General features: G+C 44.0%; 1 protein-coding gene across 1 annotated transcript in view; it reads right to left on the bottom strand.

Moving 5' to 3' along the window:
• The window catches only part of scara3 (scavenger receptor class A, member 3), a 71810-nt gene that overhangs the window by 21384 nt on the left and 23384 nt on the right, over window positions 1-27042 (bottom strand). Inside the window, 2 exon segments of the mRNA XM_034162141.1 lie at window positions 8634-8678; window positions 10162-10194. Coding sequence (XP_034018032.1) covers window positions 8634-8678; window positions 10162-10194 — 78 coding nt within the window.

The raw sequence follows: 27042 nt of genomic DNA, 5'->3' as shown, positions 1-27042 counted from the left end.
AGGTGGAGTTGGTTTTCCTGCCGTGTGGATTGCTGGGTGCATACGCGCCCACATTTAATTGCTTTTTGTTCCTCGCCAGCAGTACCAGGTCCGACACGCGGAGGCAGTGGCCACCTGGGAGTTCGGGACTTGGCGGCTCCAGTATTCCCGGGGTCTGGTGGCGGAGGAAATCGTGTGGTTCCGGTTATGCTTTGGACAGACGTCTTCTATCTTCGAGCCTGCCCACACGACACCTTTTGTGATTTGACTTTTTGTCTATTGTTGTGATCCGTTGTGTTTGTTGTGCCCTTTCACAACAGTAAAGTGTTGTTATTTGACTTCCTCCATTGTCCGTTCATTTGCGCCCCCTGTTGTGGGTCCGTGTACCTACACTTTCCCAACAGGATATCTCGGCCAACGTCATGGATCCCGAGGGGCGTCAACCGGCTGTTGAACGGCCAATGGAAGAACAGGGCGCACAGGCGTCCGCAGGAGGAATGATCGGTGAGTTGCAGCGGATCCTCACCGCTTTCACGGCTCGGTTGGATTTAATGACCGAGCAGAACGTCCTCCTTAACCGCAGGGTGGAGGCTCTCGCCGCGCAGGTGGAAGTGCGCCCTCAGGGCGCTGCTGCGGCTCTCCCTCCTGTCGACCCTGTGCGTAACAGTGACGTTCCACAGGTCGTTCAACGACCCCTCCCACCTTCCCTGGAAGCATACATAAGCCCTCCAGAGCCGTACGGAGGTTGTGTGGAGACGTGCGCGGACTTCCTTATGCAGTGTTCGCTCGTCTTCGCACAACGCCCCGTCATGTACGCGACTGATGCCAGCAAGATAGCTTATGTAATAAACCTGCTTCGCGGTGAGGCACGCGCTTGGGCTACAGCGCTCTGGGAGCAGAATTCACGGCTCCTTCAGACATATGATGGGTTTGTGAGGGAGTTCAGAACAGTGTTCGATCACCCAAATAGAGGAGAGACCGCTTCAGCCGTGCTGCTGTCAATGAGACAGGGGCGCCGGAGCGCAGCTGCCTATGCAGTCGACTTCCGCATCGCGGCTGCGAGGTCCGGCTGGAATAGCACTGCCCTCCGCGCCGCCTTTGTAAACGGACTGTCATTGGTTCTAAAGGAGCACCTGGTGGCTAAGGACGAACCGCAGGATTTAGATGGGCTTATTGATCTCGTAATACGATTAGACAATCGGTTAGAAGAACGCCGTCGGGAACGAGACGAAGGGCGTGGCCGGGCACGCGCCGTCCCTCTCCCTTCCGGTTCCGACCGCGTTCCGCCCTCCCCACGCTCCACGGCCCCTGCGCTCCGTGTGGTTACAGCTCCCCCTGCTGACGAAGCTATGGACACGAGCAGGGCCACATTTAGGGCACCAGATAGACAGAGGAGGCTGGCCCGCGGAGCGTGTTTTGTTTGTGGCTTGATAGAGCATCAGGTAAGAGACTGCCCCGAGCGGTTAAACACCAAACGCCCGCCCCTAGAAACTGGGCTAGGGGTGGGCCGAGACATTCACGTGGGACACACCCACATTGCCACACGACTCCCAGTTACAATCCTTTATGAGGATTTAACCCTGAAGGCCCCAGCACTGGTGGACACGGGCTCTGAAGGGAATCTGTTAGACAGCAGATGGGCCAGGGAGATAGAGCTCCCTCTGGTGGCGCTTACCTCGCCTGTGCAGGTGCGGGCACTAGATGGCTCCCTACTCCCTCCAATCACACATAAGACTGGTGGTGTCAGGAAATCACCGGGAGGAGATCGAGTTTTTTGTGACTCCTGCTACCTCCCGTGTGATTTTAGGGTTCCCCTGGATGTTAAAACACAATCCCCGGATCGATTGGCCATCTGGGGTAGTGGTTCAGTGGAGCGAGACCTGCCATCGGGTATGTTTAGGTTCCTCGGTTCCTCCCGGTTCCCAGGCTAAGGAGGAGGTCAGAGTCCCGCCCAATCTAGGGACGGTGCCGGTGGAGTACCACGACCTTGTAGATGTGTTCAGTAAGGATCTGGCGCTCACCCTTCCTCCCCACCGTCCGTACGATTGTGCCATTGATTTGGTTCCAGGCGGTGAGTACCCATCCAGCAGGCTGTACAACCTCTCACGACCTGAGCGCGAATCAATGGAGACCTACATCCGGGACTCTTTAGCCGCCGGGTTGATCCGGAATTCCACCTCCCCGATGGGTGCAGGTTTCTTTTTTGTGGGTAAAAAAGACGGCGGACTTCGTCCATGCATTGATTATAGGGGACTGAACGAAATCACGGTTCGTAATCGATACCCGTTGCCCCTGTTGGATTCAGTGTTCACGTCCCTGCATGGAGCCCAAATGTTCACTAAGCTAGATCTTAGAAATGCGTATCACCTGGTTCGGATCCGGAAGGGAGACCAGTGGAAGACGGCATTTAACACCCCCTTAGGTCACTTTGAGTACCTGGTCATGCCGTTCGGCCTCACTAACGCCCCCGCGATGTTCCAGGCTTTGGTTAACGATGTCTTGCGGGATTTCCTGCACCGATTCGTCTTCGTATATCTAGACGATATACTCATCTTTTCTCCGGACCCTGAAACTCATGTCCGGCATGTACGTCAGGTCCTGCAGCGGTTGTTGGAGAACCGGCTGTTTGTGAAGGGCGAGAAGTGTGAGTTCCACCGCACATCTTTGTCCTTCCTGGGGTTTATCATCTCCCCCAACTCCGTCGCTCCTGATCCGGCCAAGGTTGCGGCGGTGAGAGACTGGCCCCAACCCACTAGCCGTAGGAAGCTGCAACAGTTCCTCGGCTTTGCAAATTTCTACAGGAGGTTCATTAAGGGCTACAGTCAGGTAGTTATCCCCCTGACAGCCCTGACCTCACCAAAAGTCCCCTTCACCTGGTCGGATCGTTGCGATGCCGCGTTCAAGGAGTTGAAACGGCGCTTCTCGTCTGCACCCGTTCTGGTGCAGCCCGATCCTAGTCGCCAGTTAGTGGTTGAAGTGGATGCCTCGGACTCAGGGATAGGAGCTGTGCTTTCCCAGAGCGGGAAGACCGATAAGGTCCTTCACCCGTGTGCCTATTTTTCCCGCAGGTTGACCCCGGCCGAACGGAACTATGACGTCGGCAATCGAGAACTCCTTGCGGTGAAAGAGGCTCTTTAAGAGTGGAGACATCTGTTGGAGGGAACGTCCGTGCCATTCACGGTTTTCACTGACCACCGGAACCTGGAGTATATCAGGACCGCCAAGCGGCTGAACCCCAGGCAAGCCCGCTGGTCACTGTTCTTCGGCCGTTTTGACTTCCGGATCACCTACCGTCCCGGGACCAAAAACCAGAGATCAGATGCCTTGTCCCGGGTACATGAAGATGAAGTCAAAACGGAGTTGTCGGATCCACCAGAACCCATCATCCCGGAGTCCACTATCGTGGCCACCCTTACCTGGGACGTAGAGAGAACCGTCCGGGAGGCCCTGGCACGAAGCCCGGACCCCGGAACTGGGCCGAAGAACAGACTCTACGTCCCACCAGAAGCTAGGGCTGCAGTTCTGGACTTCTGTCACGGCTCTAAGCTCTCCTGTCATCCAGGGGTGCGAAGAACCATGGCAGTTGTCCGGCAGCACTTCTGGTGGGCGTCCCTAGAGGCCGACGTCCGGGATTATATCCAGGCCTGCACCACCTGCGCCAGGGGCAAGGCTGACCATCGCAGGGCTTCGGGACTGCTCCAGCCGCTGCCCGTGCCCCATCGCCCCTGGTCCCACATCGGCCTGGATTTTGTCACGGGCCTCCCGCCGTCCCAGGGCAACACCACCATCCTCACGATAGTGGACCGATTCTCCAAGGCGGCCCACTTCGTGGCCCTCCCGAAGCTCCCGACGGCCCAGGAGACAGCGGACCTCCTGGTCCCCCACGTCATCCGGTTGCATGGGATCCCAACAGACATCGTCTCCGATCACGGTCCCCAGTTCTCCTCGCACGTCTGGAGGAGCTTCTGCCGGGAACTGGGGGCCACGGTGAGTCTCTCATCCGGGTATCATCCCCAGATCAACGGGCAAGCAGAACGGGCCAATCAGGAGATGGAGCAGGCCCTGCGTTGCGTGACAGCCGCGCACCCGGCGGCCTGGAGTACCCATCTGGCCTGGATCGAGTATGCCCATAACAGCCAGGTGTCGTCAGCCACCGGCCTCTCCCCTTTCGAGGTATGCCTGGGGTACCAACCTCCTTTGTTTCCGGTGGTTGAGGGAGAGGTCGGTGTGCCCTCGGTCCAGGCCCACCTACGGAAGTGCCGTCGGGTGTGGCGTGCCACCCGTTCTGCCTTGCTGAGGGCCCGGATGAGGACGAAGGCCCATGCAGACCGTCGGCAGACCCCGGCCCCTACGTACCGGCCAGGGCAGGCAGTGTGGTTGTCTACTAAGGACATTCCCCTTCAAGTGGACTCCCCTAAGCTGCAGGACCGGTATATCGGTCCGTTTAAAATCATCAAGGTACTCAGTCCAGATCCATCCCGTTTTCCACGTGTCCCGGATCAAGCCCCATCACACCTCACCCCTCTGTACTCCGGGTCCGGCACCACCTCCTGCCCGGATCATCGATGGCGAGCCGGCTTGGACTGTGCGCCGGCTCTTAGACGTCCGTAGGATGGGCTGGGGCTTCCAGTATTTGGTGGATTGGGAGGGGTACGGACCTGAAGAACGCTCCTGGGTGAAGAGGAGCTTCATCCTGGACCCGGCCCTCCTGGCCGATTTCTACCGCCGCCACCCGGACAAGCCTGGTTGGGCACCAGGAGGTGCCCGTTGAGGGGGGGGTCCTGTTGTGTGGGCCGCTGAAGAGGAGGTACTGCTGGCCCACCACCACCAGAGGGCACCCTGCCTGGAGTGCGGGCTCCAGGCACCAGAGGGCGCTGCCGCCTCACAGGAGTAGCCGGGGTGACAGCTGACACTCATCACCTATGACAGCTGTCACCACTCATCTGATCAGCATTGGTATATCAGCAAGACGTCATCTCCACCTCTTTGCCGAGATATCGCTTTACCAGGAAGGTAACGTTCTCAGCTGGCTGTCAGATTTTTTCGACAGTAACCTTTTGTGACTTTGTGTATTGTATAGCAGACTCTTTTTCCAACAAGAGGTGGAGTTGGTTTTCCTGCCGTGTGGATTGCTGGGTGCATACGTGCCCACATTTAATTGTTTTTTGTTCCTCGCCAGCAGTACGACACGCGGAGGCAGTGGCCACCTGGGAGTTCGGGACTTGCCGGCTCCAGTATTCCCGGGGTCTGGTTGCGGAGGAAATCGTGTGGTTCCGGTTCTGCTTTGGACAGACGTCTCCTATCTTCGAGCCTGCCCACACGACACCTTTTGTGATTTGACTTTTTGTCTATTGTTGTGATCTGTTGTGTTTGTTGTGCCCTTTCACAACAGTAAAGTGTTGTTATTTGACTTCCTCCATTGTCCGTTCATTTGCGCCCCCTGTTGTGGGTCCGTGTACCTACACTTTCCCAACAATAAGTCCACATTATTTAAAGATGATGATCGGCTTTTTTTTAACAATTGTTAAAATTCTAACATTTATCTTGTAGGTACAGTTAAAGTTCTGACCAGCAAAATCATGTTTCTGTCAATAAACATAATCATTATATCACTGAAAAATTGCGAGACTTGTTTCTAATCAACAATACTTAGTACAAAATATGATATGTATAACTATTTGACACATTAAGTAGCACCCCGTGTAGTACGTTTCACAGTGTACCACAATGTAAAATTAAGCATTAATTAAGAGAACAGTGTTGCAAGTCCACATATGTATTTTATCTCTAAAGACAAGTGTGCACATAGTTTGTCCCGGTTGTTTTAGAACATTTGCGACCATTTTGCGGTTGCTTTTCTAAGAATAATTGTGTATGTGACAGTGGGTTGGAACATGGCGTAGACATTGTAACTGAAAATGTCACTGAATCTTTTCTTCACTTTAACATAATCACAGAGGATGTGATATACAATGAAATCATTTGCATATGTTTATATATCAGTGGCTGTCTGTGGAACTGCCCACAGTCTGACCAAAGACTGAGATGGTGACTGCTGTCAAATATGCACAAGACCTTCTAGTTTTATTTCTATTACACAGAAAGACATGATAAATGTCATATTTCATGTTATTTTGGCAGTGGATGTTTCAATTAATTATAAAATAAGCCACAATAAATTAATGCTTAATTGTGGTGTTTTCTGTATTAAATAAGATTATTGAGTGAAAACAAAGAAATGCATATCCAAACAGCTCATGTAAAATGGGAATGACTATCAATCAGATTTATGCTTACATACATTGACCATGCAACATTGAGAAAGCTTTCACCAAATTTTCGAATGTACTAAATTACAGATGCAATTTCAGCCCAATAAAATAGGCCTATTTTCATATTCAACACCATAGCTTTGTGCACGCGAGTGGACTCACCCCAGGTTGCATATTTATGAAGGCAAATGAGTCAATGAACAATGCACATAGGGCACACTTGAAGGATGTACTGTTAGTAAATCAGAATGCACAATTTTTTACAGGGGTTATGGTGTTTGTGCACATTCTACAACCCCTGGCAAAAATTATGGAATCACCGGCCTCAGAGGATGTTCATTCAGTTGTTTAATTTTGTAGAAAAAAAGCAGATCACAGACATGACACAAAACTAAAGTCATTTCAAATGGCAACTTTCTGGCTTTAAGAAACACTATAAGAAATCAAGAAAAAAAGATTGTGGCAGTCAGTAACGGTTACTTTTTTAGACCAAGCAGAGGAAAAAAATATGGAATCACTCAATTCTGAGGAAAAAATTATGGAATCACCCTGTAAATTTTCATCCCCAAAACTAACACCTGCATCATATCAGATCTGCTCGTTAGTCTGCATCTAAAAAGGAGTGAACACACCTTGGAGAGCTGTTGCACCAAGTGGACTGACATGAATCATGGCTCCAACACGAGAGATGTCAATTGAAACAAAGGAGAGGATTATCAAACTCTTAAAAGAGAGTAAATCATCACGCAATGTTGCAAAAGATGTTGGTTGTTCACAGTCAGTTGTGTCTAAACTCTGGACCAAATACAAACAACATGGGAAGGTTGTTAAAGGCAAACATACTGGTAGACCAAGGAAGACATCAAAGCGTCAAGACAGAAAACTTAAAGCAATATGTCTCAAAAATCGAAAAATGTACAACAAAACAAATGAGGAACGAATGGGAGGAAACTGGAGTCAACGTCTGTGACCGAACTGTAAGGATCCGCCTAAAGGAAATGGGATTTACATACAGAAAAGCTAAATGAAAGGCATCATTAACACATAAACAGAAAAAAACAAGGTTACAATGGGCTAAGGAAAAGCAATCGTGGACTGTGGATGACTGGATGAAAGTCATATTCAGTGATGAATCTCGAATCTGCATTGGGCAAGGTGATGATGCTGGAACTTTTGTTTGGTGCCTTTCCAATGAGATTTATAAAGATGACTGCCTGAAGAGAACATGTAAATTTTCACAGTCATTGATGATATGGGGCTGCATGTCAGGTAAAGGCACTGGGGAGATGGCTGTCATTACATCATCAATAAATGCACAAGTTTACGTTGATATTTTGGACAATTGAAAGGATGTTTGGGGATGATGAAATCATTTTTCAAGATGATAATGCATCTTGCCATAGAGCAAAAAACTGCAAAAACATTCCTTGCAAAAAGACACATAGGGTCAATGTCAATGAGCAGATCTGATTTGATGCAGGTGTTAATTTGGGGGATGAAAATTTACAGGGTGATTCCATAATTTTTTCCTCAGAATTGAGTGATTCCATATTTTTTTCCTCTACTTGGTCCAAAAAAGTAACCGTTACTGACTGCCACAATCTTTTTTCTTGATTTCTTATAGTGTTTCTTAAAGCCAGAAAGTTGCCATTTGAAATGACTTTAGTTTTGTGTCATGTCTGTGATCGGCTTTTTTTCTACAAAATTAAACAACTGAATGAACATCCTCTGAGGCCGGTGATTCCATAATTTTTGCCAGGGGTTGTAACACTCACAAATTTTCAGTAAATCAGGCCTATAAGGTTAAATAAGATATTTCCATTTGGTTTGCTATTATGAAGCTGAAATTTCCAATGCCACATGAACACAACATTATTCCGCAGTGATAATTCTGCTGTCCCTTGCTGTGTTTGAGGTTGTAATGTGAATGAAATGTATATTTTGAGCCATAAATGGTGTCACTAAATCTACAGTGAAAAATGCAGATTTAGGAAGCAGGAAAAAGGAAGCTGTTGCTCTACTATGATATTGCTTCCACGTTTATTGATTTTGGAATTGCATGTCACTGAGCACATTTTAAATACATAATTATGAAAAATAGAAATTTTATTTTCTCAGAAATCGCCCCCTGGTGGCCGTCCGCCACAGTCCAGATGTGCAGAACAGTTTATATGTTTTCTGTCTGAATCACCGCTAAAATATTCAGATGTTTGAAGCTTTTGAAGATGATGAGTGTGTCTAACCCGGGACACTCAGGTGCTGGTAGAGAAGCTATGCATGTGCATGTGCATGTGCACTGTGTCCTTCACGACCAAATAAATAAATACAGATGTTCTTGTTTGTTGATGTTATACTTGCGTGCATGCATTTGTGGGTCATCACCTCTAAATGAAGGCATTTCCTCCTCCTCACCAGTAAGATCCTCTTCTGGAAAACAGAACAAAATAAAAGCCGATCAGCACATGAATTGCTTCGGGGGTTTATTTTATCAGTGAAGTGTAAAACATGCAAGAAACTCCTGGGATTATTTAAAACTCACATCCACTTCAAAAAATCTTACAAAAAAAAAAAATGTTTTTGATCTCTTTCAGAGCAGAAAAATAAGTCCTGAAGCAACAACACACTCAGGAGTGTTTCATAATTAGCTGGGGGGTTTTTTTAAACTAATTACTTGAGTGATTGCACAAGGAAGCCAAGACACCCAGACAACTGTCAAGGATTTATACGGTGCATCCAGAAAGTATTCACAGCACTTATTCCAAAGTGGATGAATTTCATTTTTTCCCCTCAAAATTCTACACAGTACCCCATAATGACAATGTGAAGAAAGTTTTTTTTTTTTTTTTTTTTTTTAGATTTAAATCACATGTACATAAGCCACAGTGTCTGTGCCTGTGATTTGAAAAACCGTGCTCCACAGTAGTGGGGCACACAAATGCATTTACTTAAATATAAGGTAAGAAATTCTACTCACAGTTTGCCCAAAGGCACTCGGGAAACCTGAGCCTAGTTTTGATGAGTTATCTTGTATGAAAACGAGTCTCTGTTCCAGTCCACCATGAAGCTGTGACTGGTGGTGCACTTTGAACCGCTTCTTCAATCACAGCCACAGAAGCCAAAAACACACTGAGAGTGGTTTGGGTGTCTTGGTGGCTTCCCTCACCAATGTTCTTTTTGCACAGTCAATCAGATTTTGCCTACCCAGCAAACACACTGTGTATAAAAAAAGGTTGTATTTCTGGAAGTCTACAGTGATACATTGGGAAAAATCACTTTATGACACCATCATTACTAAAAAGTGAATTGTTTGCTGGGTATTCCAGACAGATTTACTACACAACACTGCACTGTGTGAATTTCTTCATGATTGAAGCCAATCAAGTCCAAAATACTTTCAGTGATCTGGAATCTTCATGTTCCTGTCCCCTGAACACAGCCCATAAGTAACTGGACAAACTTAAATATAAGACTTTTTAATTAAAAAAACCCATAAAAGTCTGTAACTTTTATGGGTTTTTTAATTAAAAAGTCTTATTTTTAGTTTGTCCAGTTACTTGTGGGCTCTGAAAATCTAGGGACAATGTATAAAAAATGGCTGTAAGGTTAATGTGAAATTTTTGTCGAAGATTTATAAAAATTTTAATGCGTTCTGTCGTGACTCTCACCGCACACATACACTGCGTTTTATGAACATCGCTCCATACGTATGTTTGTCCATAATCCAATAACACGTGATATGACCTTGGTGGTTTTTACCAATCAAATTTGCTTTAATATTATGATGACCAAAGAATAATTCAAAATAAAATAAATCATCACTTTAAAACATGCAAAATTTGAATTAAAAGTGAAAACACTGAGTGTAAGATGATAATGTCATGAACACAGAGTGTTTTGTTTTGACCAATACCTTTGAAAAGCTGGTTCTCGATGCCAAAGTTTTCTGCCAAAGTGAAAGAAAGAAAAGATCAGACAGACACAGAGAGAAAGAGAGAAAGAGAGAGAGAGAAAGAGAGAGAAATCACTCGTCTGGATCAAATCAGTTCTGCTGTAAACGCATCATAAATCACTGAAACCCAAAACCTCGTCTCCCAGAGAAGTACAGTAAAAATGCATGTTTTTGTTCTAATCGCACACGCTGGTTAAAACGAGCCTGTGACGGTGTCAAGTAAGAGAACAGCGTGTGTGGGTTCGGGTTCATGAACTGTGGCTGACAGCTGAACTGAGAAGCAGAACGTCTCCACGAGCCGACCAGAAAACCGAGAGATCACCAAGCAGCAGTCAGATATCACGTTTTTATCGACGCGCATTACCGACTCCGTTCTCAACAGCTTTAACCCACATTTGCGTGCAGTTAAAACGACACTGTGCCCCAGGTCTGAGGAGTGAACGGGTTCAGCGTTTTCCTCAAGAAAACTCAGCTGCACTCAATTTATTCAATTTATTTAATTTATATAGCACCAAATCACAACAAAGCTGCCTCAAGGCGCTTCACACAAGTAAAGTCTAACCTTGCCAACCCCTAGAGCAAGAACACAGGCAACAGTGGTAAGGAAAAACTCCCTCTGATGACTGGAGGAAGAAACCTCATGCAGACCAGACTCAAAGGGGTGACCCTCTGCTTGGGCCATGCTACCAGGATGAGGCGGAAAGATTATATCTCCACTTCGTCCTGGAAATCCTCAGGTTCCCCCAGTCAGAGGTGGTTAATGTGGCCCAGGAAAGGGACGTTTGGGGTCCCCTCCCGGAGCTGTTGCCCCCACGACCTGATCCCAGATAAGCGGTTGAAGAGGTATGTGTAGTTTTAAAAATTATTTCACAATTTATTCCAAATAATATCATATTACATACATTTCCTTTTGAAGACTTAATTTTCTCTGTACATGTCTGATAGACGGCAGCATTCATGCTAAAAACGGAAAAGAACAAAACCTCAAAAACAAGTAGAAACTTTGTTAAACTTTACAGGACTACAGGTCAATTTGAGTTGCAAGAGCTCAGATGTATTTGTCTGTTTCTTGACCCAGAAGAAAATGTAAAACTTCCGAAACCAAAACAACTGGTGTGGATCAGTCATTGGTTAACCACATCATCAGCTCGGCATGATGAGGAATGAGGTGTTTGTTATGGACCAAATAGGACCAAATGTCTGTGAAGACAGAGAAAGCAGTTAAAGCTCAGCTCCAGAGAAGACGAATTTGAAGTTTTTGAGATGGACTCTCCGGCTGGTATCAGCTCTTGAGTCACAAAATACAGATCAAATCAAATCAAATCAAATCAATTTTATTTATATAGCGCCAAATCACAACAACAGTTGCCCCAAGGCGCTTTATATTGCAAGGCAAAAGCCATACAATAATTACAGAAAAACCCCAACGGTCAAAACGACCTCCTGTGAGCAAGCACTTGGCTACAGTGGGAAGGAAAAACTCCCTTTTAACAGGAAGATACCTCCAGCAGAACCAGGCTCAGGGAGGGGCAGTCTTCTGCTGGGACTGGTTGGGGCTGAGGGAGAGAACCAGGAAAAAGACATGCTGTGGAGGGGAGCAGAGATCAATCACTAATGATTAAATGCAGAGTGGTGCATACAGAGCAAAAAGAGAAAGAAACACTCAGTGCATCATGGGAACCCCCCAGCAGTCTAAGTCTATAGCAGCATAACTAAGGGATGGTTCAGGGTCAGCTGATCCAGCCCTAACTATAAGCTTTAGCAAAAAGGAAAGTTTTAAGCCTAATCTTAAAAGTAGGGAGGGTGTCTGTCACCCTAATCCGAATTGGGAGCTGGTTCCACAGGAGAGGAGCCTGAAAGCTGAAGGCTCTGCCTCCCATTCTACTCTTAAAAACCCTAGGAACTACAAGTAAGCCTGCAGTCTGAGAGCGAAGCGCTCTATTGGGGTGATATGATACTAAGAGGTCCTTAAGATAAGATGGGACCTGATTATTCAAAACCTTATAAGTAAGAAGAAGAATTTTAAATTCTATTCTAGAATTAACAGCCAATGAAGAGAGGCCAATATGGGTGAGATATGCTCTCTCCTTCTAGTCCCCGTCAGTACTCTAGCTGCAGCATTTTGAATTAACTGAAGGCTTTTCAGGGAACTTTTAGGACAACCTGATAATAATGAATTACAATAGTCCAGCCTAGAGGAAATAAATGCATGAATTAGTTTTTCAGCATCACTCTGAGACAAGACCTTTCTAATTTTAGAGATATTGCGCAAATGTAAAAAAGCAGTCCTACATATTTGTTTAATATGCGCATTGAATGACATATCCTGATCAAAAATGACTCCAAGATTTCTCACAGTATTACTAGAGGTCAGGGTAATGCCATCCAGTAAGGCTCTGGTTAGACACCATGTTTCTAAAATTTGTGGGGCCAAGTACAATAACTTCAGTTTTATCTGAATTTAAAAGCAGGAAATTAGAGGTCATCCATGTCTTTATGTCTGTAAGACAATCCTGCAGTTTAACTAATTGGTGTGTGTCCTCTGGCTGCATGGATAGATAAAGCTGGGTATCATCTGTGTAACAATGAAAATTTAAGCAATGCTTTCTAATAATACTGCCTAAGGGAAGCATGTATAAAGTGAATAAAATTGGTCCTAGCACAGAACCTTGTGGAACTCCATAATTAACCTTAGTCTGTGAAGAAGACTCTCCATTTACATGAACAGATTGTAATCTATTAGATAAATATGATTCAAACCACCGCAGCGCAGTGCCTTTAATACCTATGGCATGCTCTAATCTCTGTAATAAAATTTTATGGTCAACAGTATCAAAAGCAGCACTGAGGTCTAACAGGACAAGCACAGAGATGAGTCCACTGTCTAAAGCCATAAGAAGATCATTGGCAACCTTCACTAATGCTGCTTCTGTACTATGATGAATTCTGAAACCTGACTGAAACTCTTCAAATAGACCATTCCTCTGCAGATGATCAGTTAGCTGTTTTACAACTACCCTTTCAAGAATTTTTGAGAGAAAAGGAAGGTTGGAGATTGGCCTATAATTAGCTAAGATAGCTGGGTCAAGTGATGGCTTTTTAAGTAATGGTTTAATTACTGCCACCTTAAAAGCCTGTGGTACATAGCCAACTAATAAAGATAGATTGATCATATTTAAGATCGAAGCATTAAATAATGGTAGGGCTTCCTTGAGCAGCCTGGTAGGAATGGGGTCTAATAGACATGTTGATGGTTTGGAGGAAGTGACTAATGAAAATAACTCAAACAGAACAATCGGAGCGAAAGAGTCTATCCAAATACCAGCATTACTGAAAGCAGCCAAAGATAACGATATGTCTTTGGGATGGTTATGAGTAATTTTTTTTTCTCTAATAGTTAAAATTTTATTAGCAAAGAAAGTCATGAAGTCATTACTAGTGAAAGTTAAAGGAATACTCGGCTCAATAGAGCTCTGACTCTTTGTCAGCCTGGCTACAGTGCTGAAAAGAAACCTGGGGTTGTTCTTATTTTCTTCAATTAGTGATGAGTAGTAAGATGTCCTAGCTTTACGGAGGGCTTTTTTATAGAGCAACAGACTCTTTTTCCAGGCTAAGTGAAGATCTTTAAATTAGTGAGACGCCATTTCCTCTCCAACATACGGGTTATCTGCTTTAAGCTGCGGGTTTGTGAGTTATACCACAGAGTCAGGCACTTATGATTTAAGGCTCTCTTTTTCAGAGGAGCTACAGCATCCAAAGTTGTTTTCAATGAGGATGTAAAACTATTGACAAGATAATCTATCTCACTCACAGAGTTTAGGTAGCTACTCTGCACTGTGTTGGTATATGGCACTGGAGAACATAACAAAGAAGGAATCATATCCTTAAACCTAGTTACAGCACTTTCCGAAAGACTTCTACTGTAATGAAACTTATTCCCCACTGCTGGGTAGTCCATTAAAGTAAATGTAAATGTTATTAAGAAATGATCAGACAGAAGAGGGTTTTCAGGGAATACTGTTAAGTCTTCAATTTCCATACCATAAGTCAAAACAAGATCTAAAGTATGATTAAAGTGGTGGGTGGACTCATTTACATTTTGAGCAAAGCCAATTGAGTCTAATAATAGATTAAATGCAGTGTTGAGGCTGTCATTCTCAGCATCTATGTGGATGTTAAAATCGCCAAAAGGTCAAAAGGTCTGAAAATTCACAGAGAAACTTACAGTAACAACCAGTTGGATGATAGATAACAAATAAAACTGGTTTTTGGGACTTCCAATTTGTATGGACAAGACTAAGAGTCAAGCTTTCAAATGAATTAAAGCTCTGTCTGGGTTTTTGATTAATTAATAAGCTGGAGTGGAAGGTTGCTGCTAATGCTCCGCCTCGGCCCGTGCTACGAGCATTCTGACAGTTAGTTAGTGTGACTCGGGGGTGTTGACTCATTTAAACTAACATATTCATCCTGCTGTAACCAGGTTTCTGTAAGGCAGAATAAATCAATATGTTGATCAATTATTATATCATTTACCAACAGGGACTTAGAAGAGAGAGAACTAATGGTTAATAGACCACATTTAACTGTTTTAGTCTGTGGTGCAGTTGAAGGTGCTATATTATTTTTTCTTTTTGAATTTTTATGCTTAAATAGATTTTTACTGGTTGTTGGTCATCTGGGAGCAGGCACCGTCTCTATGGGAATGGGGTATTGGGGGATGGCAGGGGGAGAGAAGCTGCAGAGAGGTGTGTAAGACTACAACTCTGCTTCCTGGTCCCAACCCTGGATAGTCACGGTTTGGAGGGTTTAATAAAATTGGCCAGATTTCTAGAAATGAGAGCTGCTCCATCCAAAGTGGAATGGATGCTGTCTCTCCTAACAAGACCAGGTTTTCCCCAGAAGCTTTGCCAATTATCTATGAAGCCCACCTCATTTTCCTTGAATATGCACAGCAGGTCAGTTGGGTGACCGATATGCAGACTTGGGTTCGATTTCTGGTCATCCTACCTGCTTGGGTCCTTGGAGAAGACACTTCTGTATTGTCCCAGTTCACCCAGCTGGAAATGGGGACTGGCACTGACTTGCAAAGTAACCTTTGATGGACTGGTGTCCCATCCAGGGGGAATCGTAGACTTTCATTCTCTTCATGATATCCGTGGCTAAACATGGGTGTCAAAGGGCCTCAGGGCCTAGTACACAGGAGTACTTCATTCTTGTGCTTTACTCTTCAAAGTGATTATGTTATGGAGTGATATATCCACCTCACAATGTACGAGGTCTGTTAGAAAAGTATCCGACCTTATTATTTTTTTTCAAAAACCATATGGATTTGAATCACGTGTGATTACATCAGACATGCTTGAACCCTTGTGGGCATGCAAGAGTTTTTTCACTCCTGTCGGTTACGTCATTCGCCTGTGGGCAGTGTTTGAGTGAGGAGTCGCCCACCCTCTCATCGTTTTTTCATTGTTTAGGAATGGCTCAGAGACTGCTGCTTTGTTTGATAACAAATTTTTTCAAAAACTGTAAGGCACAACTGAGTGGACACCATTTGATAAATTCAGCTGGTTTTCGGTAAAAATTTTAACGGCTGATGAGAGATTTTGGTCTGGTAGTGTCGCTTTAAGGATGGCCCACGGCACCTGATGGCGATCTGCACTTCGAGGCGGCAGCGTCTCGCCGTTTCAAGTTGAAAACGTTCACATTTCAGGCTCTGTTGACCCAGTAAGTCGTCAGAGAACAGAGAACTTTCAGAAGAAGTCGGCATGAGGAGTTTATTCAGACATTCCATTGTTAATGGACAGTTTGTAATGAAAGAACGTGCGGGCAGAGTCGCATGTCGGGCCGGACCCAACCGCGGGGGGTCGCGACAGGAAAAACACCTCCGTTGGAAACCTTAACGGGCAAGTTGGAACATGCCCAAGCTGTTAAACAATTTCTCAGTTACTCACTTGTTGAAAGCCATCAAAAGCCGCCTGAATTTTACAAATGGTTTTCAACACGGAGGTGTTTTTCCTGTCGCGGCACACGCAGATTCGGAAGTCGTCACGGAAACGACTCAGTGAATTTGCGCACACGTCTTTCATTACAAAATGTCCTTAAACAGTGGAATGTCCGCATAAAGTCCTCATGCCGGCCTCTTCTGAATCTTCTCTGTTCTCTCACGACATCCTGGGTGAATTAAGCCTTAAATTAGGATGTTTTCAGGTCGAAACAGGCCGACGACGGCGCCTGGAAGCACTGCGCGACGTCCCGCTCTGTGGGAAGTCCTTACAGCGACAGAAACACCATTAAACTTTTCACCAAAAAACAGCTAAATTTCTCGAATAGTGTCCACTCAGATATTCCTCACAGGTCCAGAAAAAATTTTGATAAAGCAATGTCTCGAGCAGCGTGTGAAACAAAGGAATTCAGCCGAGAGGGCTGAACCACATCTCACTCAAGGCCTGCCCACAGGAAAATGACGTCACCGACACGCGTGAAAAAACTCAGGCATGCGCAGGAGGGTTCAAGCATGATTGGTGTAATCGCATGTCATTCAAATCCATATAGTTAAAAAAAAATAAAAGTGTTGGTTTCTTATCTAATAGACCTCATATACTTTTCATTTGTTCCAGTTGTTGTAGTAGTTATAGTAGTTAGGATGACTGGCACTTGTGGCATCAACATGTTGTGTCCCAGATGGGTCAAAACCCCATTTCAAAGATGCTACAAACCATATTAAAAAACTGTACTGTGATTATTCTGTACTTCTTTTGGTATGGAAACGGTTGAACTTAGAGGTTTGAATGTCTCAGCTTGAATTGCAGTAGGGGAATGCATGTGCCAGTGCACATGCCTGGAAGTAGCCCTCACTCAATGCATCATGGGATAGTCTGTATGCCTACAGCTGGTGTTTGTAGACAAAGAAGCATGCAATACTTTTAAGCCAATTTTGTTCCCAGAAGCTGTACCTGGAGCTGTCATTATCTCACCATTCGAGGGAGCAACAGTAGTGGAACTAAAAAGATGGATAAAGTGCAGAACTGCAAGTTGCAGGTATCCCCCTGTTGGTGGTTTGAGTTGAAAATACTCCAGTCACTATCCACCCACAGAATCCTGTCTGCTGCTCTGACAGTCTAATGTCCATCTCGCCCCGGTCAAGTGTTTCTCCTCCTCCACCTCCACCTCTCTTTCTATCCTGCTGCTCTTTCTTCTCATATTTTCCTGCAGCAGTGGAAAAAATCTGTCGCGTCTGTCTTGTTAGTGAGGAAGTCGACCTGTCCAACACTCACACAGCAGAACTGATGTGATGGGAGAGAAACACCTCACACCCCTCAGAGGTCACACCTACACTCTTCATGCTGGTGGTGCCTGTAAAACACTATTATATTTGTTTGCTGTAGACTGACTGGCCGTATTTTCTGAGGTTCAGCTGCTAGGTTTGACTTAACTGATTCCGTCAAAGGGGGAAAAAATGACACTAACAATCCAACCTGTGTGTTAATGACCATATGCCAGAGCCCGTCCTAATCTCTCTGGGGAACGAAGGTCCCCAGAGAGTCAGGAAGACCATCACATTGCTTCTTGCATAGAGTTGCATATTAACTACAAAGGGTCTTACGTCCTACACTACCCTAGAACTGGGTACCCAGTTCTAAAGTCTTATGTTCCCCTGATCTATAGAGCACATACTGTAATGAGTACCTCTTTTGCCATACCAAAGCCACACCCCCTGCCCCCTTAATCATGTACCACAGAGCTGTAGGAACACCTTGGGGTCCCCCAGGGAGAGTTAGAGGACTTCTGGGATGTGCTGCTTGGTCAACTGCCACCTCAATCTGGATAAGCAGCAGAAAATAAATTAATGAATGAATGATTGTAGAAGTCCTACGAACTTAGGAGGTGAATTAACATTAGTCGGGAAAATGTTGATTTCTGTTCTTTAAAACAATTTATTATTGACCATTTTCAGTTTTTAATTGAGGTTTAAAACAAAATGGTATAACAAGTGAAAATCTTTTTCATGTGTGTTAACAGAAAATTTATCTTGGGAATCACGGACTTTGGGAACATACATGTAGGTACACTCCCTGATCTGCCACCTTTTTCGTGTGCGAACGGACGACACTACGCTGAACCATGAGGCAGTTGGAGCCTGGTAACTGAAGAAGAAGACTTTTCAGGGAAAATTCAAAGAAGATGATGGACATACAGTGCATGAAATGGTAGCAGCGTCTAAGGGGCCGTACGTCATCTGTAAATAACGATGGGGAATTTATTAGATTTTATGGATATTGAAGATTTATTGATTCCTGGTGAATTTTCTGTGCAGAAAAATGTTGATCCACAAAGGTTTCCAGAGTCATTTCAGACATTTTCCTTGTGCATGTGCAGAGTTTGGCGTCATAATGCATAAATTTTTGCAAATCCGAATGTAGTAGTTATAGTATAAAAAACATGGTGGCGATGATAAGAGGAACTGATACCATCTGAGGCATATGACTGGAAGTGACCATTTGGAACCGGTGTTCCGACTAGATGATCTACCCGTCGTGAGGATCTCTACCACGTAACTGCACACGTGCAGTTCTCTCTACCTCGCACTTTAACACCTCCCCCATTGAGTTTATCTACAACCCCAATTCCAATGAAGTTGGGACGCTGTGTAAAGATTTTTTTAAATTGAAAAGACACTGTATTTTTATGTAAAGACAAAACTTACGTGGGTTTTCTACTTTTCAACTCAACGAATGAGGTGCATATGCGCAATTGCGTGGTGGAGCTCATCTTGATGGGACACGGTCACCCATTGAGTTGAGCTCCACTACCGAAGAAAACCCACGTAAGTTTTGTCTTTACATAAAAATACAGTAATAAGGTGTTTTTTACAATTTAAAAAAGTAAAGACTTGCATGTACACTCTGTCTTTAAAGCAAAATATTTTTGTTAGATGACGGGAGCTCAGCTCGGCACACATAACTGTTGATTTGCGCTACGGGAGATCAACTCGACGGGGCAGCTCATCTCGACAGAATACCTCGTTCACAAACAGAAGGGGTTCTTGATTCCAATCCCTATCTGACAGGAAAGCCTAGTCGTCTGAATTGTGTCCCTTCAACTCACTTCTCGTAGTCATACTAGAGTACTACACGAACGGTAGAGGTGGGTAGATCAATCCTAATATCGATACCAACGCTGGTATTGATATTGAAAGATCTTCATGTAAAAAGATCGATAATCAAGCTTTTTTCCTCTCGCGCACACACTGACTGCTACGCACACAGATTCATCAAAGTCTACTCTCTGTCTATAAGAGCAGTGCTGCGCTGTGTCACACAACACGGAGCAGCGCACCCTCCCCGCTCTGGTCTTTTGTTGTTGCGCAGTCATGTGGCTCAACGGCGCCAGCCAATTTTGTTGTGGTGTGTTACTTTTGTTGTATTGTGGTTTGTCAGCCCTCTACCTCAGGAGATTTTGTTTTAAGTTGTGTTGAGTGATATTTTTTTAAACAAAAATGTTGATTGTGATAATAAAGTATTTTGTTGTCACATACAACGTTTGGTGAAATTCTATCCTAGGTCTTTTGGATCCTTTGGATCTGTGAAGCTTAAATATGAAAAAGTATCGGTATTGGTATCGATATCGGCGATACTGCGCCTGTATTTACTTGGTATCGGATCGGTACCAAAATTCCCGGTATCGCCCACCTCTAACGTTGTCAGACTGCACTCTACTAGAGGTTGGCTCTCACTGTGGTATTGTATCACTTCCTGTTCCAGAGCACAGCGGTATTTTGCTGTATCTGTTAGCTGTTTAATCTGCATAGTTAGACTGATCTAGATAACTAAATAACAATTTATTTCACAGTGTAATGTTCACGTGCCTTAACTAAAGCACCCTCTCTGCTGAATCACCTCTAAATTATTTTCACATTCTTCACTTTGTGTGTTTTTAGGACTCTGCTAGCTTAGCGCAGCTATTAGCTCTTAGCCGGTTTAGCATGGCAGCTTCTCCTGTCTCTCCCGCACTTTTCTGCGCTGGTTGTGAAAAGTTTAGTTATTCCTCGGCCTCCTTTAGCAGTAACGGTACTTGTAATAAGTGTAGCTTGTTCGTAGCTTTGGAGGCCAGGCTGGGCGAATTGGAGACTCGCCTCCGCACCTTGGAAAATCCTACAGCTAGCCAGGCCCCTGTAGTTGGTGCAGACCAAGGTAGCTTAGCCGCCATTAGCTGTCCCCCAGCAGATCCCGAGCAGCCGGGAAAGTAGGCTGGCTGGGTGACTGTGAGGAGGAAGCGTAGTCCTAAACAGAAGCCCCGTGTACACCACCAACCCGTTCACATCGCTAACTGATTTCCCCACTCGGCGACACACCCGCCGAGGAACAAACTCTGGTTATTGGCGACTCTGTTTTGAGAAATGTGAAGTTAGCGACACCAGCAACCATAGTCAATTGTCTTCCGGGGGCCAGAGCAGGCGACATTGAAGGAAATTTGAAACTGCTGGCTAAGGCTAAGCGTAAATTTGGTAAGATTGTAATTTACGTCGGCAGTAATGACACCCGGTTACGCCAATCAGAGGTCACTAAAATTAATATTGAATCGGTGTGTAACTTTGCAAACACAATGTCGGACTCTGTAGTTTTCTCTGGGCCCCTCCCCAATCGGACCGGGAGTGACATGTTTAGCCGCATGTTCTCCTTGAATTGCTGGCTGTCTGAGTGGTGTCCAAAAAATGAGGTGGGCTTCAAAGATAATTGGCAAAGCTTCTGGGGAAAACCTGGTCTTGTTAGGAGAGACGGCATCCATCCCACTTTGGATGGAGCAGCTCTCATCTCTAGAAATCTGGCCAATTTTATTAAACCCTCCAAATCATGACTATCCAGGGTTGGGACCAGGAAGCAGAGTTGTAGTCTTACACACCTCTCTGCAGCTTCTCTCCCCCTGCCATCCCCTCATTACCCCATCCCCGTAGAGACAGTGCCTGCTCCCAGACCACCAATAACCAGCAAAAATCTATTTAAGCATAAAAATTCAAAAAGAAAAAATAAAATAGCACCTTCAAATGCACCACAGACTAAAACAGTTAAATGTGGTCTATTAAATATTAGATCTCTCTCTTTCTAAGTCCCTGTTAGTAAATGATATAATAATTGATCAACATATTGATTTATTCTGCCTTACAGAAACCTGGTTACAGCAGGATGAATATGTTAGTTTAAATGAGTCAACACCCCCGAGTCACACTAACTGTCAAAATGCTCGAAGCACGGGCCGAGGGGGAGGATTAGCAGCAATCTTCCACTCCAGCTTATTAATTAATCAAAGACCCAGACAGAACTTTAATTCATTTGAAAGCTTGACTCTTAGTCTTGACAATCCAAATTGGAAGTCCCAAAAACCAGTTTTATTTGTTGTTATCTATCGTCCACCTGGTCATTACTGTAGATGCTGAGAATGACAGCCTCAACACTGCATTTAATCTATTATTAGACTCAGTTGGCTTCGCTCAAAATGTAAATGAGCCCACCCACCACCTTAGCCACACTTTAGATCTTGTTCTGACATATGGCATAGAAATTGAAGACTTAACAGTATTCCCTGAAAACTCCCTTCTGTCTGATCATTTCTTAATAACATTTACATTTACTCTGATGGACTACCCAGCAGTGGGGAATAAGTTTCATTACAGTAGAAGTCTTTCTGAAAGCGCTGTAACTAGGTTTAAGGATATGATTCCTTCTTTGTTATGTTCTTCAATGCCATATATAACACAGTGCAGAGTAGCTACCTAAACTCTGTGAGTGAGATAGATTATCAAATCAAATCAAATTGATTTTATTTAAATCACAACAAACAGTTGCCCCAAGGCGCTTTATATTGTAAGGCAAAGCCATACAATAATTACGGAAAAACCCCAACGGTCAAAACGACGCCCTGTGAGCAAGCACTTGGCAACAGTGGGAAGGAAAAACTCCCTTTTAACAGGAAGAAACCTCCAGCAGAACCAGGCTCAGGGAGGGGCAGTCTTCTGCTGGGACTGGTTGGGGCTGAGGGAGAGAACCAGGAAAAAGACATGCTGTGAAGGGGAGCAGAGATCAATCACTAATGATTAAATGCAGAGTGGTGCATACAGAGCAAAAAGAGAAAGAAACACTCAGTGCATCATGAGAACCCCCCAGCAGTCTAAGTCTATAGCAGCATAACTAAGGGATGGTTCAGGGTCACCTGATCCAGCCCTAACTATAAGCTTTAGCAAAAAGGAAAGTTTTAAGACTAATCTTAAAAGTAGAGAGGGTGTCTGTCTCCCTGATCCGAATTGGGAGCTGGTTCCACAGGAGAGGAGCCTGAAAGCTGAAGGCTCTGCCTCCCATTCTACTCTTACAAACCCTAGGAACTACAAGTAAGCCTGCAGTCTGAGAGCGAAGCACTCTATTGGGGTGATATCGTATTATGAGGTCCCTAAGATAAGATGGGACCTGATTATTCAAAACCTTATAAGTAAGAAGAAGAATTTTAAATTCTATTCTAGAATTAACAGGAAGCCAATGAAGAGAGGCCAATATGGGTGAGATATGCTCTCTCCTTCTAGTCCCCGTTAGAAGTTCCTTTTCAGGGAACTTTTAGGACAACCTGATAATAATGAATTACAATAGTCCAGCCTAGAGGAAATAAATGCATGAATTAGTTTTTCAGCATCACTCTGAGACAAGACCTTTCTAATTTTAGAGATATTGTGCAAATGCAAAAAAGCAGTCCTACATATTTGTTTGATATGCGCATTGAATGACATATCCTGATCAAAAATGACTCCAGGATTTCTAACAGTATTACTAGAGGTCAGGGTAATGCCATCCAGAGTAAGGATCTGGTTAGACACCATGTTTCTAAGATTTGTGGGGCCAAGTACAATAACTTCAGTTTTATCTGAGTTTAAAAGCAGGAAATTAGAGGTCATCCATGTCTTTATGTCTGTAAGACAATCCTGCAGTTTAGCTAATTGGTGTGTGTCCTCTGGCTTCATGGATAGATAAAGCTGGGTATCATCTGCATAACAATGAAAATTTAAGCAATGCTGTCTAATAATACTGCCTAAGGGAAGCATGTATAAAGTGAATAAAATTGGTCCTAGCACAGAACCTTGTGGAACTCCATAATTAACCTTAGTCTGTGAAGACGATTCCCCATTTACATGAACAAATTGTAATCTATTAGATAAATATGATTCAAACCACTGCAGCGCAGTGCCTTTAATACTTATGGCATGCTCTAATCTCTGTAATAAAATTTTATGGTCAACAGTATCAAAAAGCTGCACTGAGGTCTAACAGAATGAGCACAGAGATGAGTCCACTGTCTAAGGCCATAAGAAGATCATTTGTAACCTTCACTAATGCTGCTTCTGTACTATGATGAATTCTGAAACCTGACTGAAACTCTTCAAATAGACCATTCCTCTGCAGATGATCAGTTAGCTGTTTTACAACTACCCTTTCAAGAATTTTTGAGAGAAAAGGAAGGTTGGAGATTGGCCTATAATTAGCTAAGATAGCTGGGTCAAGTGATGGCTTTTTAAGTAGTGGTTTAATTGCTGCCACCTTAAAAGCCTGTGGTACATAGCCAACTAATAAAGATAGATTGATCATATTTAAGATCGAAGCATTAATTAATGGTAGGGCTTCCTTGAGCAGCCTGGTAGGAATGGGGTCTAATAGACATGTTGATGGTTTGGAGGAAGTAACTAATGAAAATAACTCAGACAGAACAATCGGAGAGAAAGAGTCTAACCAAATACCGGCATCACTGAAAGCAGCCAAAGATAACGATACGTCTTTGGGATGGTTATGAGTAATTTTTTCTCTAATAGTTAAAATTTTATTAGCAAAGAAAGTCATGAAGTCATTACTAGTTAAAGTTAAAGGAATACTCGGCTCAATAGAGCTCTGACTCTTTGTCAGCCTGGCTACAGTGCTGAAAAGAAACCTGGGGTTGTTCTTATTTTCTTCAATTAGTGATGAGTAGTAAGATCTCCTAGCTTTACGGAGGGCTTTTTTTTATAAAGCAACAGTTAAGTCTTCAATTTCCATACCATAAGTCAGAACAAGATCTAAGATATGATTAAAGTGGTGGGTGGACTCATTTACATTTTGAGCAAAGCCAATCGAGTCTAACAATAGATTAAATGCAGTGTTGAGGCTGTCATTCTCAGCATCTGTGTGGATGTTAAAATCGCCCACTATAATTATCTTATCTGAGCTAAGCACTAAGTCAGACAAAAGGTCTGAAAATTCACAGAGAAACTCACAGTAACGACCAGGTGGACGATAGATAACAACAAATAAAACTGTTTTTTTGGGACTTCCAATTTGGATGGACAAGACTAAGAGTCAAGCTTTCAAATGAATTAAAGCTCTGTCTGGGTTTTTGATTAATTAATAAGCTGGAGTGGAAGATTGCTGCTAATCCTCCGCCTCGGCCCGTGCTACGAGCATTCAAGCAGTTAGTGTGACTCGGGGGTGTTGACTCATTTAAACTAACATATTCATCCTGCTGTAACCAGGTTTCTGTAAGGCAGAATAAATCAATATGTTGATCAATTATTATATAATTTACTAACAGGGACTTAGAAGAGAGAGACCTAATGTTTAATAGAGCACATTTAACTGTTTTAGTCTGTGGTGCAGTTGAAGGTGCTATATTATTTTTTCTTTTTTAATTTTTATGCTTAAATAGATTTTTGCTGGTTATTGGTGGTCTGGGAGCAGGCACCGTCTCTATGGGGATGGGGTAATGAGGGGATGACAGGGGGAGAGAAGCTGCAGAGAGGTGTGTAAGACTACAACTCTGTTTCCTGGTCCCAACCCTGGATAGTCACGGTTTGGAGGATTTAAGAAAATTGGCCAGATTTCTAGAAATGAGAGCTGCTCCATCCAAAGTGGGATGGATGCCGTCTCTCCTAACAAGACCAGGTTTTCCCCAGAAGCTTTGCCAATTATCTATGAAGCCCACCTCATTTTTTGGACACCACTCAGACAGCCAGCAATTCAAGGAGAACATGCGGCTAAACATGTCACTCCCGGTCCGACTGGGGAGGGGCCCAGAGAAAACTACAGAGTCCGACAATGTTTTTGCAAAGTTACACACCGATTCAATATTAATTTTAGTGACCTCCGATTGGCGTAACCAGGTGTCATTACTGCCGACATGAATTACAATCTTACCAAATTTACGCTTAGCCTTAGCCAGCAGTTTCAAATTTCCTTCAATGTCGCCTGCTCTGGCCCCCGGAAGACAATTGACTATGGTTGCTGGTGTCGCTAACTTCACATTTCTCAAAACAGAGTCGCCAATAACCAGAGTTTCTTCCTCAGCGGGTGTGTCGCCGAGTGGGGAAAAACGGTTAGAGATGTGAACGGGTTGGCGGTGTACACGGGGCTTCTGTTTAGGACTACGCTTCCTCCTCACAGTCACTCAGTCAGCCTGCTTTCCCAGCTGCTCGGGATCTGCTGGAGGGGAACTAACGGCGGCTAAGCTACCTTGGTCCGCACCGACTACAGGGGCCTGGCTAGCTGTAGGATTTTCAAAGGTGTGGAGCCAAGTCTCCAATTCGCCCAGCCTGGCCTCCAAAGCTACAAATAAGCTACACTTATTACAAGTACCATTACTGCTAAAGGAGGCCGAGGAATAACTAACATTTCACACCCAGAGCAGAAAAGTGCGGGAGAGACAGGAGAAGCCATCATGCTAAACCGCCTAAGAGCTAGTAGCTGCGCTAAGCTAGCGGATTCCTAAAAACACACAAAGTGAATAATGTGTAAATAATTTAGAGGTGATTCAGCAGAGGGAGTGCTTTAGTTAAGGCACGTGAAGATTACACTGTGAAACAAATCGTTATCTAGTTAACTAGATCAATCTAACTGCGCAGATTAAACAGCTAACAGATACAGCAAAACACCGCTGTGCTCCGGAACAGGAAGTGATACAATACCGCAGTGAGAGCCAACCACCAGTAGAGGCCTATCTTGTCAATAGCTTTACATCCTCATTTAGCACAACTTTGGATGCTGTAGCTCCTCTGAAAAAGAGAGCCTTAAATCAGAAGTGCCTGACTCCATGGTATAATCCACAAACTCGCAGTTTAAAGCAGATAACCCATAAGCTGGAGAGGAAATGGCATCTCACTCATTTAGAAGATCTTCATTTAGCCTGGCAAAAGAGTCTGTTGCTCTATAAAAAAGCCCTCCATAAAGCTAGGACATCTTACTATTCATCACTAAATGAAGAAAATAAGAACCCCAGGTTTCTTTTCAGCACTGTAGCCAGGCTGACAAAGAGTCAGAGCTCTATTGAGCCGAGTATTCCTTTCACTTTCACTAGTAATGACTTCATGACTTTCTTTGCAAATAAAATTTTAACTATTAGAGAAAAAAATTATTCATAACCATCCCAAAGACATATCTTTATGTTCGACTGCTTTCAGTAATGCTGGTATTTGGTTAGACACTTTCTCTCAGATTGTTCTGTCTGAGTTACTTTCATTAGTTACTTCCTCCAAACCATCAACATGTCTATTAGACCCCATTCCTACCAGGCTGCTCAAGGAAGCCCTACCATTAATTAATGCTTCGATCTTAAATATGATCAATCTATCTTTATTAGTTGGCTATGTACCACAGGCTTTTAAGGTGGCAGTAATTAAACCATTACTTAAAAAGCCATCACTTGACCCAGCTATCTTAGCTAATTATAGGCCAATCTCCAACCTTCCTTTTCTCTCAAAAATTCTTGAAAGGGTAGTTGTAAAACAGCTAACTGATCATCTGCAGAGGAATGGTCTATTTGAAGAGTTTCAGTCAGGTTTCAGAA

This window comes from Thalassophryne amazonica, chromosome 21 (assembly GCF_902500255.1).
Source record: "Thalassophryne amazonica chromosome 21, fThaAma1.1, whole genome shotgun sequence".
Lineage (NCBI taxonomy): Eukaryota > Metazoa > Chordata > Actinopteri > Batrachoidiformes > Batrachoididae > Thalassophryne > Thalassophryne amazonica.
Note: the sequence above shows the minus strand (reverse complement) of the source record. Positions and strands in the feature narration are given on the sequence as shown.